Genomic DNA, 17,003 nt, shown 5'->3' on the forward strand with positions numbered 1-17,003 from the left:
ACTCTTTCTTGAGGCCCTAGATGGGTCTCCTTGGGGGCACCGTGGTGAAAGAAAAGCAGCAGAAAAGTGCCAGAGGCAGAATGGGGGGCTGCTCATTAAGAAAAAAAGGAGCTCTGGGATTTGGTAAGACCATTTTCTCCCTTTGTCACAGAATCAGGAAAGCATTTAGGTAGTGTTTCCTGGGAGTCCCTTCCAAATACTTGGAGATGAAATGACTTCAGGTCAGTGGCATCTAAAGAGAAAATTTTTGAGAAGCCGCCAGAAGCGGTCCTCAACCCAACATGGCATATTTCCCTCTTATTCTTAACCAGTGAAATAATCTTTTATCTCACGAGAAGCAATGACCTTGGGTTTCTATTTGAATAACTTCTGCCTGGAATTCCATCAGAACCAGCATCAGATGTACTAGCCTCACTTCAGTAAAGACAACACTCTATAAGGTAAGGTTCTCACTCTTAACTGGTCAAGAGAGTTACCTGGGGAGCTTGTTTAAAATAATGTAGGTTCTGGAGCTGTACTCCCAGAGATCCCCATTTAGTAGGTCCTGGGTGGGATGTGGGATTCTGCATTTTCAATAAGGCTTTCCAGGTGATTTTGATGGAGGTGGTGTGGGGCCCCCAATTTGAGTAACACTGATTCAGAGAGAAGTCAGAATTGCTTCTTTCCCAGAATAAGACCTACCGTAGACAGCGACCCAAGGCGCCAGACTTCCCAAAGTGTCCTCCCTGACGAGGTCTCCGGTGAGGAGGTCATTTATGCTTGTCCTCAAAGACTCAGGGAGTGAGTCTTGTGCCCAACTCTATAAGTGAACCAAAAATTGGGCTCACACCTGTCTGGATTTGAGGATAAATAGGAAAATCCCAAGTACTAGAAAAGTTTGGCTTCTGGTTGGAGGGGGGCTATGTACAATCTTTCCCTTTTCCCTTATTCCTTTTCACTGATACCGCGCTAATGAAGCCAAATACACCCAAACAGATAATATGTTGTTTGGGTAGGGGTGAATATACACAGCTAGAGCAAATTCTGTCTGAGGAAATTCAGAGGAATGAATTCCAGTTTGATACACAGCATCAATAACTGACTGTACATCGGTGTATGGCATCTGGATAGGAAATCCTGCGACCTAGACAAATGGCAGAATAACACGTCAAACCACATTACGGTCACGTAGGTGATGGAGAATTACTGGATGCAAAGAGATTACAGAAGCCTCAAAGAAATGGAAGTCATAAAATAATAATAATAGTTATCATTTTGTGGGTGCTTACTATGTTCTAGGCACAATGCTAAATACTTCACATACATATTTAATCCTCAAACAACCCTATGAGGTAGGCTTTGTTATAATCCCCACTTTACAGAGAGAGGAGCAGAACCGGGTCTGTCTAATGCCAGAGGCTGCACACTTAACATTCCACATATTTGCACCCTTTCTGGAATCGCAAACTGCCAACAAGGAAACCTTGATCCTATAAGTGACAGATTTAAGGGAGCACTTTGGAAGAATTTATTTAACATTGATTCAGTTTATATTTATTGATAACCATATGACAGAATTAAGGGGTACGGAACATGGTCCCATGTAAAATTTTCTATTTAAGAATATACAAAGGACAGTCATTAGCTTCTTTCAAGACTTAGTTTGCTTACTTCAGGAGGCTTTTCCTGATCTTTAAATCTGTTGATGTGCTCTTCTCTTGTGGTTGCATAGGACACTGTCCTTTCCTAGCTTATTTAATAAAATATACTGCAATTACTCGTTTTCTGGTCCATTTCTCAAACTAGCCCACAGTCTCTGTGAATGCTCAAGATTGTATCTGTCTTGTTTACTGTCATAACCCCAAGTGTCTAGCACAATGGCTGCCACATAGGATACAAATAATAGTTAACATTTATTAAGTGCTGGGTGCTATGGTTAAGCAGCTCACTTAATCCTCACCACAACCACAAAGCAGGTAACTCTTTTTATCCCTGTTTATCTTGAGCTATGGGGTAGAAGGTATAGAGAAGTTAGGCAATCTGGTCAAAGTTAATGAGTGGTTGAGCCAGGATTTGAACCCAAGCTGCAGGATTCGGTCTAGGTTCATGAATGTGTGTTATTAAATAGCAGATAATTTTACAAAGGAACTCCAAGTTTTAAACCTTGGCTTATACTTAACTATGCTTTGCTTATCTCTTTACCCCCTAATTCTATTAAAAAGAAAGCAAAACAAAACAACTTCCTCCCTATTCATGAATGAATAGTGCCTGCAGATCCCTCCCTGGCAGCCTGAGTATAAACTCCCAACAGATTCCTTCCTTTCTTCTCTTAGAGGGTTTCCCGAGGAGACATCTTCTAGTCTACGGGATAGTAGGGGGAAGGAATATCACTCTTGAGAGGCTGGGGCTTCCAAAAAACCACTGGAACAATTCATAGGGAAAAGGAGGTGAGAGGATTCCATAAGTAAGGATATCATAGGGGAAGAAAAGAAGGACCCTAACAATACACCAGATGCCCACCATGTCTGATTATGGACTTAACTGAGTTTGAAGTGCCTTTCTACCATCCATGATGATGTCAAATGTGCTGGTGAATATATGAGAGCAGGTCAGAAGTCCAGGCTGGATGTATAAATTTGAGAATAATTTGCATGTAGAAGATATTAAAGCTTGCCTTAGTCCTCTTGCCCAGAAGCAAGGACATGGAATCCATTCTATTACTGTACCATCTAGAAATCATTTTTTAGTTTCTTAGTTGCAAGTGGTTTCCTTTTGGGTATCTCTTTCCAAAGTTTGTGGTTTATACATTAAAAAACTGATTCCAAGAAAATGTCATGCAATCTGGTCATGGTACTAGTTACTCACTACATTTGAAATTTCTCAGTCTATAAGTAAATGCATTTTAATGCCATAGCATGTATCACCTAAGATCAAGATAAAAGGCATTTCAGGGATACTTAAGATTAGTATCATCTGGCAATTAATAACATAGATAAAACAAATGACATTAATGCATTAAATCATATACAAACCCAATAAAATTGTAGCAGTCTTTCAAATTCACTCTCTTCTTCAGATGAAACAATGTTTCCGGTGCCAAGCTCTAACTTAGGAAGGATTTGTCTTAAAATGAAAGTACATTGTCTATTCCAACGTGTTGGCTGTTTAGGTCGCCATTCCATTATTTTATATTTCAGAGTTCTTTCAATCCTAAGGTAAGAATGCAAAGATTATTTTATGATAAATTACAACTCATTTAAATAAATGTGGAAAAAGTTTTGTCACTTTTTCTCAAGTATGAGAATGATACTTTTTTGATTTAGGAGAAAACCAGACCTCTGTGGCTAGGGATATCTGCCTACTGGGTGTGATTTGCCTACCATCTGATTACTGGGTTGGCATTCCTATTCTCCAAGACCCTCCTTTGACATAAGACATTGTGTTTCCAAGAAATGCCTTTATAAAAATTCAGATATCTTGTCTGGGATAATGTTAGCAGGAATGGGGTAACTGGATCAGTTAATTCAGCAAGCAGCATTGGGAGGAAATGAAGCACTGGATTGGTCAGTATGATGAGCAGTTTCCCTACCAGAACGTTTGCTCCACGAGGGCAGGGAGTTTTGCCTACCTATGCCGCCTCTAAAACAGTGCCTGCTGAGAAACTGTTTCGGGGAGGGGAGAAAGTGGAGCACAGTGTGAGTTGGTTGATGGAAGCTTCTCCTCTGGGCAGAATCGTTGTGTGCTCCGGAAGAAGCTGCTGGGCCTCTCCTCTCAGCTGAGTCCATAAAGTGACTAAGCGGTTTCGAGTTTGCAGAGAGTCATAGTCACGGCTATACGCCAGAATCACCTGTAGGACTTTATCAAAATATTTCACTATCTTCCAGATAGTGATTCAACAGGTCTGGTCTTGACCTCTGGCACTTATATTTTAAAATAGTTCTAGAAGCAATTTCTGATGAAAACCAGAAGTTGGGGACCATTTTCCTAGTGCTTTTATTCCTTTTTTGTTAAGAGTTGGGGAAGAAGGAGGGGAATAAGAGGTGAGAGTTGTGTGCTAGTGAGAAAAGGGAGTGGCAAAATGCTTTTTGTCATATTCTGTTTCAATTAGTTGGTAGCGGCTTACATGCCAGCCTGCTGTGTCAGCATGAGTCACTGGAGGTAGTCAGATCTAGAAGCTTCTGACACATCTGGAGTAGGAGTGAGGTCTGCTGCAAGGCTGTGACCCTTTGGGCTTGACTCAACCACTCCTCCGGACGTGTGTGTGTGTGTGTGTGTGTGTGTGTGTGTGTGGTGGGGGGAGGGGGAGGGTGCCTACGAGGGACAGTACTGATGTTGCTGCCACCCAGCTTGGCTCTTTTTACCACACACCAGGTTGTGGGCCATTTACCTTCCTGTCCTTTCAAGAAGTGTTAGCTACTGCATTATTATTACTATACGGCTCAACAGGTGTCTGTGTTGAGAACTTCCTAACGGCAGCCCACGGTGTTTTCCAGATGCAACCATATTTAACTTGGCATGTGTTTTCAAGAAGCACCCTGGATAGCGGAGGGGTGACTTTTGATGCACCAAGAGACAGATGACTCAGTGGAACGATTATAATCTGCATTTCATGCTCCTGTTGCTGAATCTAATGGGTATTTTGAGAGCCTGGGTTAGAGGACTGAAGGGTGGCTGAATGAGAGATTAGAGAGAAAACATGATACTCATAATATATAAATAGAGATCATACCTGTTCTTTAGATCTTCCACCATGCTTTTATTAGTATCAGAATAAATTATTTCTTCAGGCTGAAATACAGAAAACTGAAAGTTAGAAAAGATTCTAGGGAGACCATGTTTACGTCAGTAGGCCCTTGGAGTGCTGATTATAATGAGGGTGAACCTAAACCAGTCTCATGTGGCAAAAGCACTCCATGGTAGAGGCACAAAGGTAACACAGGTCACAGTGTTCCCTCTGATTTTACTACTACTTCACCAGGGCATGGAAGGGAGAACGGACTTACAAAAGATATTTTTCATGACAGAAGAAGACAGATCTGCTATCCCCATCTGTTTATTCAAACAAGCATTGGACATGTTTATTGATTCTACCAGATAATCTTGGAAGTTGCACTGGTATCTTCCACTTATTAACTGTGACCTTGGTGAAGTCACTTAACCTCTGTGAGTCTCAGTTACCACGTCTTTTAAAGAGGGACAATAACAGTACCTACTTCCCTGGGATCATGCAAAGATTTTAAAATCAAGTAATACATGTAAAGCCTGGCACATATTGTTCAACAAAGATCAGATACTATTGTTATTATTACTCTTGTAACATGGTGTATCATCTTCCTTCTTTGATTATTTGTTCCTTTCAGCAGGCGGGAGTCAGGGCTCTGTGTTTGCATGTGCGCATGTGCACACACTCGCACATACATGCAGAGTCCATTTCAATCTCCCTGTCGCCAAGCCTTTGCCCCAGGCACCCCAGCAACAGCAGAGAGCAATGCTCTACCATGTTTCCCCATGTTGCCCCCTGAGCAGGATTTTCTGGGAGGAGGAGAGGACTTCTCCAACCCCCTCCCCACTACCTAACCCGTTCCTCCCCTCCCTGCAGGGCTCATATAGACAAGAGTGAGGGGTTGGGTTTAGGCGGTTTTTACTTAGGATATTTCTGAGCTGAGAAATAGAGGAGCTATAGAGACACGGACAGATGTTTCCCCCTCGTGAGTGGAATGAGGGTTGTACGAAAAGAAGGAAACATTTGCTAGGCCTCTGGTCTTAGAAAATTTCGGGAGTGATTTGAGGGGGCTCAGTCTGTCAGGTGATGATCTAAGCCAGTGGCTCCCAAAACATGGCCCCCAGACCAGCAACCTCAGACCCAGTGATTCAGAAACTCTGAGGGTAAGGCCCAGCAATCCATTTTTCCACAAGCCCTCCAGAAGGTTCTGATGCCTGCCGTGGCTGGATAACCACTAGATTAGAGCATAGGCTCAAGCACAGTGACTTTCCCCACAGTGAACACGGCAGGAGATGAGAGATACTGGAGAAAGGGAAGCATAAACTGCAGCATCACCTTACAGGGGCCACCAACTATCACAGTCAGGACAGGTAAACTGAAGTCCCTGATTGCTGTCACCAACCACTGTCTGCCCCTCCAAAACAATCCCCCGCACCCCTATCCTGGCAACTCTTAGGGATTAGTTAGGCCACTTTCAGGCCTGAAAAAGAGGCCTGGGTTATGTTGACTTGATAAGTTTATGGAGTGTTAGTCTATTTTCTTTTCAGGCAAAGGCCCCTTTCAGGGAATTCATATCCTTTAAAACTTTGAGAGGATTTCCCTGTTAACTCCATCTCTGAATACCCATATTCTCATCATACACACTCAAATTTGTGTTCTCCATTGCGATTAAGAAAAAAAACGACAACAGTGCTCACCACAGATAGTGGTTTATTCCTGTATGTGTGCGACAAGGCAGAAGATCAAGGGCCATTAACCCACAGGAAAGAAATCAGTAGGGATACAAGTCAAATGCAACTATGAGTTTTATATTTATATATTCAACTTGTCAAAGGGTTTAGTGGCTTTTAAAAATACACTTTTGATGATGGCAGCCCTTGCCTTGGTGATGTTGGCTTCTGACTGTCCTCGGCTCACTCCTTGGCAGCAGCCAGGCTGGCCTTTCAGCTCCTCGACAGACATCCGCTTGCCACTGCAGGTCTTCATGCCTGCTGTCCCCGCTCTGTGCTGGGACCATACTCCTCCTTAACTTCCATCTAAACCAGCTCCTGCTCACCCTTCTTCACTCTGCTAGTCATCACTTTTTTCCCCAGGAAGCCCCTGCAACTCCCCTTCACCTCAGGCCTCCTGCTGAGTGCTCCCCAAAGCACATTCATTTCTTCTATAGTAGCATTTATCGCTCTGTACAGCAAGTGCTCATTTCCTTCTGTTTCCTCCTCTAGAACACAAGCTCCAAGAGCACTGAGACATGTCTTTTTCCTTGTGGTACCTATACCTAAAACAGTGCTGGCCTGCTGCAGCACTCAATACACATTACCTGAATTAATAAGAGAATGATTAATAGAAACAAAAAACTTCAACTCTAAATATATCATTCTCCCCCCTAGGAGGCAGCAATACTTTTGGTCACAACTTTGGGATGGGAAAAGCAAGCAAGGTCTGTGGATGCCATAAATGTGGTTTGCTCAAGAGAGATAAGCACATTTCCCCTTCCTTATAAGGACTTTACAAACATCTGCAAGGAGAATGTTAGAAGGATGCACAAGAAGCTACCAACAGTGGCTATTTCTTAGAAAGTGGGGAAAAGATGTTGAAGAGGAGAGAAACTCTTCACTTTTTACACTTTGATACTGTTTGATTTTTCTCCCCACAACCACCATTCCTTCTTTTTGATATTATGAACTATGTCAAACATTCTCAGATAAAGCACTGAGAATAATGTAGTGAACATCCACCCAACATACATACCACCAAGCTACATCTAATCTTTGCATTCTTCCATACTTTAGGTTTTTTTTTTAAAGATGTAAAACATTACAGACAGATTTGAAGTACTCTGTATACTGCTCCCTGATATCATTCTTTTTTTTTTCCTCTTTCCAAAGGTAAACTTTACCCTAAATTTGGTGTTTATCATTCCCATGCAAGCTTTTACACTATCACTATATATCTCTATATACGTAAACAACATATATTTTTCAAACTTCGTATAAGTGTGTCATTTCACATCTTCCTTACTTTGCTTAACATTACATTCTTTATATTCATTCATGCGGATAACAGTGGCTCTAGGTCAGTAGTTCTCAACCTTGGCTGCATGTGGGATCACGTGGGGAGCTTTAAGTAATACCAATGCGTGGGCTCTTCCCTCAGACATTCTGATACACTGCACGTACAGCCAAGTTAAGAACTACAGTAAAGTAGTTTCATATACTCTTTTTCTACTGCTGTATAGAATATTTTATAGTAGGAGTATTCATAACTCATGTGCCCATTTTCTGGTTGATGAATTGTTTCCTTTTATTTATTTATTTATTTATTGCTATCTCAAGCAATTCAGTAATGACCTTCGTGTACTTGTCTCCCTGTGCGTGTATCTCTAGGGTATATACTTAGAAGATGAACTGGTGGATCAGAGGCTGGGTTTCTTCAGCTTTACCAACCTTACCATATTGCTTTCTAAAGTGTTTATAGCAATTCACACTCCCACCATTTCTCTGCCTCTTTGCCAATACTAGATGTGATCACACTTTTAAAAAAGTTTGGCCAATCTTCTACATGTGAAATAGTGTTTTATTGTTTTAAATTGCATTTCCCTCGTTATGAGTGACGTTGAGCCCTAGAGTTTCTGCTTCTGTGAATTGTCTTCTTCCTATTTTTCCATTGTCCTTTTTCTCATCCCCCCTCTCTTTCTTCCTCTGGGTCATAGCTCCTAGTTTTTGAATTTTGCAATTGCCTGCACACTGCCATACCATGGCTCTCAATCCAGAAACAGCTGTCGAAATGGAATTTGGGTGCCTTCCCAAAGCAGTAGTGAGTACATCATAGATCCCCTGGACAAGCCATCTGGTGATTAGGTTGGTTCCTGATTCTCAGCTCTGTACTTTGGTCTCTTACCTCCTGAGCCCCAGGCAGTGAGTCTGCTGCTTTTCTTTCCCATCTTCTCTCAAGAGTAGCAAAGTAGGGGAGCCGCAACACAGTCCCTGGCTTCAAAAAGTGAGACTGGCTCTGGTTCTCTGGATTTCATGAAGCATTTTCAGACCTTGGTGCCGTCCTCTTTGGGCCCCACTCACTGCTAGTGTTTCTGTCCTGCTTCTATTCCATGAGATAACTATCATGGTTGGGAGCCCAGATAAGCCTTCTGTTTTTCAATTTTTATACTTTATCATTGTTATGGATATGTAGTAGAAGGGCTAGGTCCAAGTAAGAACTTATTACACCATCTTGACATTATTTTTTATGTTTCATGATGAACATTTTAAAATTGTTATTTTAAAACCTAAATTCACAATTAAGATGATACCTTCTTCTCAATTCCTCTTTTCTGCAAGTAGAGAAAAAGGATCACAATAGCCCAAACTCAGGCTGGAGGGCAGAGAAAACTAGGTTTTATTAATACTGCCAAATAATTCAATAAGCAATCAGCTGTATAAACATAATAAGAGCTGTCACAATTCCTAAGATTAGAACCAATGGTAACTTTCATAGAGACACACCTGGAAAAGTATAATTTACCTGTATGCTTTGTGCTTTCGTCCCTTGATAATTTTTTGGAAGCAACTGTTTCCAGAAACTTTCCTTTGAATAGTCAAAATATACAGCCCCTGGTGAATTATTTTGCTGAATGTTAAACCAGACCTATTAATACATCAACATAAAATCAGTAGAGGCCCACAGGAGTACGAAGCCCATAGTAGGTTAGGACGGAGCAAAATTTTACAGTCCTACTCCCCAGTGAAGTGGCAGAAGCCAAGGATGGTTCTGAGGCAGGAGGTACAGAGATTCCAGGGGTGTGTGCGCACTAGAATGCTCGCTGGTTCTCAACCTCGGAGGCACTGCAGAATCACGTTAAGGAGCCTTGGGGATAAAAGATTCCCCTGGCCCTACACCGCAGGGATTCTAACTGAACATCTATAGCTTCTTCAAAGTTCCCACATGATTCTAATGTATGGTCAGTGTACAGAACCACAGGTTTAACTCTTGAGGTGATAACTCAAGATCCCGCCGCCCCCCGCCATATACTTACATTTTCACCATCAAACAAACAATCTACACTTTGTAAGGGACAAAATGGGTCAAACTGCTTATGACATTGCCCAGTTAATGGATTCCAAAGCAAATATTCATCAGTTTCTGGCGTTAATACATAAGCCACATGCCCCTGTGCGAAGAAAGAGTTAAAGGCATTTTTGGTGGATGATTGATTTCACTCATTTTCGTATGTGGAAATTATACTGTAAGCATGTGATATCTCTGATTTTTTAATAGATAATATTGCCAGTTACCTTGGTTATTCTTTATTCCTGTATTATTTATTTATTTGCCTTGCCGCACAGCTTGCGGGATCTCAGTTCCCTGACCAGGGATTGAACATGGGCCACGGCAGTGACAGCCCCAAATCCTAGCCACTAGACCACAAGGGAACTCCCTGCTATCTCTGATTTTTAAAAGCCTTTTTTAGGACCTTTACAATTTTTTTGAAAAGGATAAAACCAAAGCAACTGAAATCCTCAGGCCCAGGCTAGCATGAGGATTCAAATGAGAACTTTTGAGCTAGTGCTGCCACGTATGGTCCTGAAGGGTGTACCCTCATAGCAATAAAATATGTTGTTCTAACAAAATCAGTATATTATGACCAATTCCCAGTATCCAGTACTAAAGGGTTTGGAGGTAGGGGCGCTTTTGTGTGATTCACACGAAGGTGCTACATGGATTAGCCCTGCTTTATGTGGAACATACTTGGAGACCAAGGGTGAACACCGTGCAGAGTTAGGGAATGGAATTTTGCCTAAGGCTCTGAAAAGCCAAGTGAAGTTGAAAAGCCATAAAATTAATTTTGTGAGCAAGATACAGAGTTAGAGGCCAGAGAGAAATTACACAGGAAAGCACCTGAGGAATAAAAGTAGTCATTATGTGATTATTTCGCTCTGCACATACTTTTGAAGTATAAACCTTTCTTATTTAGCAAAGAATAAAAATGTCAGGTAACAATAATAATGACTATCTAACATTTATTGAGTACCCCAGCTACTGTACTCAGCACTCACTAATTTTCTCACAGGAATTCCAGATTCTGTGAGGCAGGGATGATGGTCATGCCCATCTTTCACATGAAGCTTGTCTAGGGTAACAGTAAATGGAATGACTCCTTTTCGGGGAGGAGATAAATGAGGCTCAGAGAAATAAGGCTGAGATCGTACAGTTAGTAAACGTCATTTCTGGGTTTTAAAATCCTCTTATGACTTCCAAATCTATACTCTTTTTTTTGCGGTACGCGGGCCTCTCCTGTTGCGGAGCAACAGGCTCCGGACGCGCAGGCTCAGCCGCCATGGCTCACGGGCCCAGCCGCTCCGCGGCATGTGGGATCTTCCCACACGGGGGCACGAACCCGTGTCCCCTGCATTGGCAGGCGGACTCTCAACCCCTGCGCCACCAGGGATGCCCCAGGGAAACCCCAAACCTGTACTCTTAACACTGTGCTGTGTAGCCTGGTTTCCCTAACTCCAAAGCTCTTGCTCTTTATCACTGTGCTCATCTTTACAGTAAAGAGGCTTCACCTCAACCAGTAGCAGAGGTGAAAGGCACAGATGAGTGCTGCCACCCAGTGTTGACTCAGAGGTAAAACTGTAAAAATGTTTGTTGAAATATTGTTGGCTGTTTACTGCCATCTAGTGGCACTCAAAACTACAGCGGGGGATCATATGGGGAAATTAAGGGAATATAGAGAAATAAATGATCATGACAAGAACAAGACTGGAAGTTTTTGACACTTATCAAGATATTCATAGTAGAAATAGAAACATCCAAAAGAAGACAGCTTTCTGGAGGTTTGAATGCAAGTGTATATAAGTTGTAAAAATTTCAGGTAGGTTAACATAAATTTCTGGCCCACTTCTTACACGATTAAAAATTGAGCAGTGTAAAACAGGAAGAAGTACTTCTTAAGGATCTTAAAATATAGTGTTAGGGACACATAAAGATCATGGTGGTGATGATGGTTAACAACCACTATAACTACTACTGTAACTATTACTACATCACCTACCACCACCATTTTATTGAGCATTTTCCACATAAACCAGGTGCTGTCCCCAGTGCTATTTACTATGTAATTTAATATTTTTAGTAGCTCCATGAAGTAGCACTCTTATTTGTACTACTATATGAAGAAGAAAAACAAAAGGAAGTCATTCTTTACATTGTAGAAATTTTGATGAACGAACATTATCCTCCTAAATAATTGTTCGCCTAGGAAATTTCCTAATTAGCTTGTGAAAAGAAGGAAACCTGGGGTTGAAGTCTTTTAAACTTGCAGCTAAAAGCTAATTAGTTTTGCTTACACTATTTAAATATTAAGTCCAACACTTACTTCCAACATCGAGGTTCCTAGGAGGACCAAAGCTTTCTTTCCAAAATACAGGAAGAAATTACAGAGAAGTATGGCATGCTCCTCCTTATTTCCAACAGCCAAACTGATGCAGCGCTAAGGCAAAACAAAAGCAACAAGGACACAAAAAAGGAGGGGAGGAGAGAAAGTTGAGTAATGCAAGCATTCAACAGATTTAGAGTCCCTCCAAACCCTCACACACACATCCTTGCCAGGTCACTAAGATGACTGCAAAGCCGAAAGCTCCAGCACCCTCTGCCTGTGAACACACTAGGGCATTAGAAAGAGAGAACATTAACTTGGAGCATAAGGATCACCTTTATCATGGCATAATTAATGTGGATACTGTGTAAGTGACCCAATAATTTTATCCTCCAAAATGGGGCATTTTTGTTTGAGACATATACCCTTGGAAAACAGGGATATCTTGGCTGATATTTTAAGGAACTTCACCTGATGGGAAATCACATAGTGTTTTTGGAGGAAGGGATCGTTTGGTCAATGGAGCTACACTCTGTCCTGTACCAACATAGTGCTCTCAACTGAAAGAGAGGAAGAGATCTGAGTTGGAGCCCAATCAGAAAGAGTAATGGAAACTTCTTTAATTGAAAGAGCTGAACAGTTGGGCTGGGTGTAATCACATACAGGGTGCCTAGTAAAGCAGTGGTGGCAGGAGAGAAAAAGCACAGCAGAGGTGGCAGACCAGTGGTCTGTTAACCTAGTTCTAGTTGATAGGTGTGTTTCGTTTGGCCCCGAAATGCTTTTAAAAGTTGGAAGATCTCATATAAAACTCTGGATTTCTGGCTTGAAAAATCAAAGGATCTAACAAAATGTATAGGCCCAAATGTTCATATGGCAATGATGTGCTATTGCTGAGTAGCGGCTGCACCGTTTAGACTGCACGTGTGCTTCCATTTCATTAGTCCCAGAGAAAGGGCTGTGGTGGTCAGGGAGCTTGGGGAGGGGGCGCTCAGGAGCCCTTGGAGTGACTATTTACCAGTCTGGAAGCATTTCAATGTTTTAACAACTGATATGGCCACATCAGTACACACCGGCTGAATGTGATGCTGAGGAGGCTAGGGAGGATGGTAACGTGGCTCTTCTGAAAGGTGTGTGTGAACAGGAGAATGAAGAGCAGATTATGAGCAGTCTTCAACGTCAGGCCAAGGAGGTTCCCCTGACTGGATTTCATAAGAGAAGGAGGGAATGGATGAGAGTAGGTAACTAACATACTGCGTTCCAGGTGCCTATCCTTTCAAAACCCCTGTATGCCAAAGATGAGGAAACTGAGGTCCAAAGAAGCTAAATAACTTATCTTAGGTCACACAGCTATCAGATGGTTGACGTAGGATTTGAACGAAGGTTTGTTTGACTCCAAGACTGTATGTTGGGTAGGAGAAATAACTCTTGTCTTGTGACAAACTAATTAGTCATTCACTCATGGGTATCCCAAGTCCAAACAGTTCATGTCAATGGGAAGACATTGGCCAAGAGGAAGCCTATGACTGTGGTAACCTGTGGATTATGGGTATTGTTTGGATTGGAGGGCACTCGGGAGCACTAGTATTTGCCTGAATGGTTATTTTGTGGTTATTTTTAGCTACTTTAGAGGCTATCTTTCAATGTTCTGCAGGATCATAATACCCCTGGACACATTCTGATTAGTTTGAAGAGTCTAAGAAGAATCTAGAGTTAACTGACTCCTCTTTGAGTTTTACCAGATTTGAATCACTGGATCCTGAAACAAACCACGTGCTTGTATCTCCCTTACTCCCACTTAGCAGAAGGCAGGGTAGCTGACCTATTAAGTTAGTCCTGTGCCCGCTAAGTCCATTTCAGCTAAAAAAATCTAACCTCTAAAACATTCTAGGTAAGTGCCAGGACTATCAGTTCCAGATGGAGAGTGTCCTTCTCTTAGGCTCCCATCAGGCTGGTATTTTCCATTAAAAATATTGAATACTTGCTAAATTTAAAGTACGTACAAGTGACGAATATAAAAATAAATAAGAATCAAATCTTCCTTACCACTCAAGGAGATTAAACTTGGGATGTATATGTACAGTGTGTGGGTATAGGGCCAGTATATAAGCAACTAAATATAATTTAAGGTGGAATGGAAAATGTGCTCTAATTAGGGCTGCCACACTTGTGGAGGGGGGTGGGGAATAGGATGCCTAGTTCAATTTGAATTTCAGATAAACAAGTAGTTTTTTAGTATAAATATGTCCCAAATATTGCATGGGGCCTGTATTTTACTTGGAAATCAGACTAAAGACAATTTTAATCCAAGTGCCAAGGAAGAGCACTGCTATACAAGCTCTTCATTCAGATGTGGGAAAACTGGGGAAAGCTTCTGGGAAGTGGTGGTATTTCTGCTAGACTTCAGGGTCTGACCACCTCTATAGTGAACAAGCCATATTTCTCTCTGGAGAATGTCATAATATTGTACTCCTGGAATTCCCATTGAATCTCAATATTATGAGCTACTTAAAATGTTGAATAAGAATTTTGGTCTTTAAGAATTATTTTTACGGATCGTTATAGAGCTGAAAATGATGTATTAAATTATCAATTACCTTCAAACTGCACGAAGCAAATTACTACATAAGTGCATAATATTTTTAAAAAGTTTTCTTTAAAAGAAAAGCAAGTAAGAAATACTATACATTTAAATTATAAAATGTCATTTGTTACCTCTGATGTCATCCATATGTCAAAACCATCATTTTCATCCAGTGTATCAGGCATAATAGGAATCAAAGATACAAAGCGAGCAACGAGGTCCTAAAATAATATTAACTAACAGTTATTGAGAGCATACTATATGCCTATCACCAAGCACAGTGCTTTACATGCACTGTCATCACATTTAGTGTATCCTACAAGCCTATGAAGTACACACTATTATTAATTTTATTTTACAAAAGAAGAAACAAGCTTAGAGTGCTAAGATAACTTGCTCAGGGTCACACACGAACACAATTTATGGGTCTCTGGGAATAAGCCCAAGTTAGCGTGACTTCAGAGCATGCATGTTAACCATTACATTTCATTGTAATAAGTAAAAAATTTAAACACGATACATTACATGTATACTTTAAAGTATAACTGTTTAAAAAATGAAAAAAGATGTTGAAGAATAGCAAAAGTTTGATTTACTTTTAGGTTCAAAATCTAGCAGAAATATTTTTATTAATAAAAACTAGTTATAAGTTGCTGCAGCAAGAAGTCATTGGTGCAGCCGACTTTTTCCAACAACAGAAGGTCTATTGTGGATTGTTCCCCCTATAGGGCTGGAGATAAGGACTCAGACTAGAGTAGGAAAGAAGAAAGGAGTACAAGTAAACAATGAGCTAACACAGAAAGTTCACCAACATTTTCACTGATTTACAATAGCTACCATTTATGCACTATTATGACTTCCTACACTGGTCACGTTTCTGACTTCATGCAATTAATTAAACATGGTTCACAATCCTTGATAAGCAAAGGAGCTAGGATTTATGCTTTTTTAAAAAGGCAAAGATTGTCCTTGAAAGAAATCTGAGAGCATTATTATCTCCTTGGACTTTCGGTGTCAGGAAACAGGCAAGAAGAAACACGTAATGGAAAAGCAGAGTGTAGCAAATGGTGATCTAAACTAGGACTTTTGATTTTAGCTTAAAGAATCCAGGTAAGAGCTTTATACTGGGAAATAATATAAATTTTCTGAGGAGAGTCAATTGACTCAATCAAGCCTGAATAAATAAAAGGTATAAATGATTTTTCATAGATGCCCTTTAATCAAAGCTTCTTTTTTCTTTTTTTTATGAAAATAAAATCTTTATTTTCAGTTATTACCCACCAATAAGAGAAAGTTCACAGTTTTAGCTCTTGACACAAAGTGAACTAGGAGGCAAATTTACATCCATCAGATACAACTAATGGACTAACTTTTAAAATCCAGGCTATCTTGAAAGCATGCAACATACCAGATATTGCTGTGTATTCTCTAGTGACAGAAAGCCAGCAATGGCTGACAATGACTCGTGAAGTGTTTTTAATAGCAGTGTTTTTTAATATGTTGCTAGAAATCAGGAGGTTTGTAACACATTCATGTCCAGAAATGGGTTAAGATACTTTAAAGTCTAAACACAATATGTATGAGTGTGTTTAGGAGTATGTATGTTGCAGTCTCAAGAGGGGTCAGTAGTCCATATGGACTAAATTAATACTTGCCTCTGGGTAGCAGGTATGTTTGTAAATATAAAATTATGTTAAACATTAGCACCAGTGCAGAACATGCTCAGCATCATAAGATCCAAAACACCAGCACAAGTTTATCCATCATTAAAAAAACCCAATTACCTCCTTCCTAAAATGTCAAACTAGTAGGTAACTAGATTAATAAATCTAATCCCAATGAATGACTCTTGTACTGTACAATTTCTCTTTTAGAAGTATAGGGGAGAACTAATCAGCTAAACAGACATGTTATGACTTAAAGTCTTAAATCATAAAGTATTTTTAAAACTGGATATTACCATACATAGATAGAGAATTACTAATAATAGTGACAAAAAAGAGCTTTAAAACTGTAAATAAAACCCCTTTCCTGTTTATCAATAAATGTTGCAGAAGACTTAAAAAAAAAAGATCCTAGAAAGCCTGTTTATTGATTATTCTCTCCATGTACGTTTTAGTAAGTGGTGATGCTCTTGATCAAGAAATCCATTATTAAACTAATTTTCTAATGGAGGAAGAGGTAAAAGATACTTATCACCTTCTGTGGAATCTATCAACTTAAGACCAAAATTAATAACAATATAGGAACTTCAGAAACAGTAAAATTTGTGGTTTGTATTTCATGGATGGTGCTGCTGTTCCAACCTTATAAAGTAAAGGTGTCTGCAAAGCTTATTTTTTTCTTCAACG

The 17,003-nt window shown here is 40.4% G+C and overlaps 1 protein-coding gene across 1 annotated transcript in view; it reads right to left on the bottom strand.

Annotated features, from left to right (window-relative positions):
- Positions 1-669: 669 nt before the first annotated feature.
- CC2D2B (coiled-coil and C2 domain containing 2B) overlaps positions 670-17,003 on the bottom strand; it is a 97,687-nt gene continuing 81,353 nt past the window's right edge. Inside the window, exons 29-35 of the mRNA XM_030865177.3 lie at positions 14,784-14,873; positions 12,072-12,185; positions 9,729-9,863; positions 9,218-9,340; positions 4,709-4,767; positions 3,012-3,189; positions 670-1,123 (exon numbers count right to left, since the gene is read on the bottom strand). Of these exons, the coding sequence (XP_030721037.2) occupies positions 935-1,123; positions 3,012-3,189; positions 4,709-4,767; positions 9,218-9,340; positions 9,729-9,863; positions 12,072-12,185; positions 14,784-14,873 (888 nt within the window). The 3' untranslated portion in view covers positions 670-934. The remainder of the gene's footprint in view (positions 1,124-3,011; positions 3,190-4,708; positions 4,768-9,217; positions 9,341-9,728; positions 9,864-12,071; positions 12,186-14,783; positions 14,874-17,003) is intronic.

The sequence above is a fragment of the Globicephala melas genome, chromosome 16 (genome assembly GCF_963455315.2).
Source record: "Globicephala melas chromosome 16, mGloMel1.2, whole genome shotgun sequence".
In the NCBI taxonomy this organism is placed as follows: Eukaryota; Metazoa; Chordata; class Mammalia; order Artiodactyla; family Delphinidae; genus Globicephala; species Globicephala melas.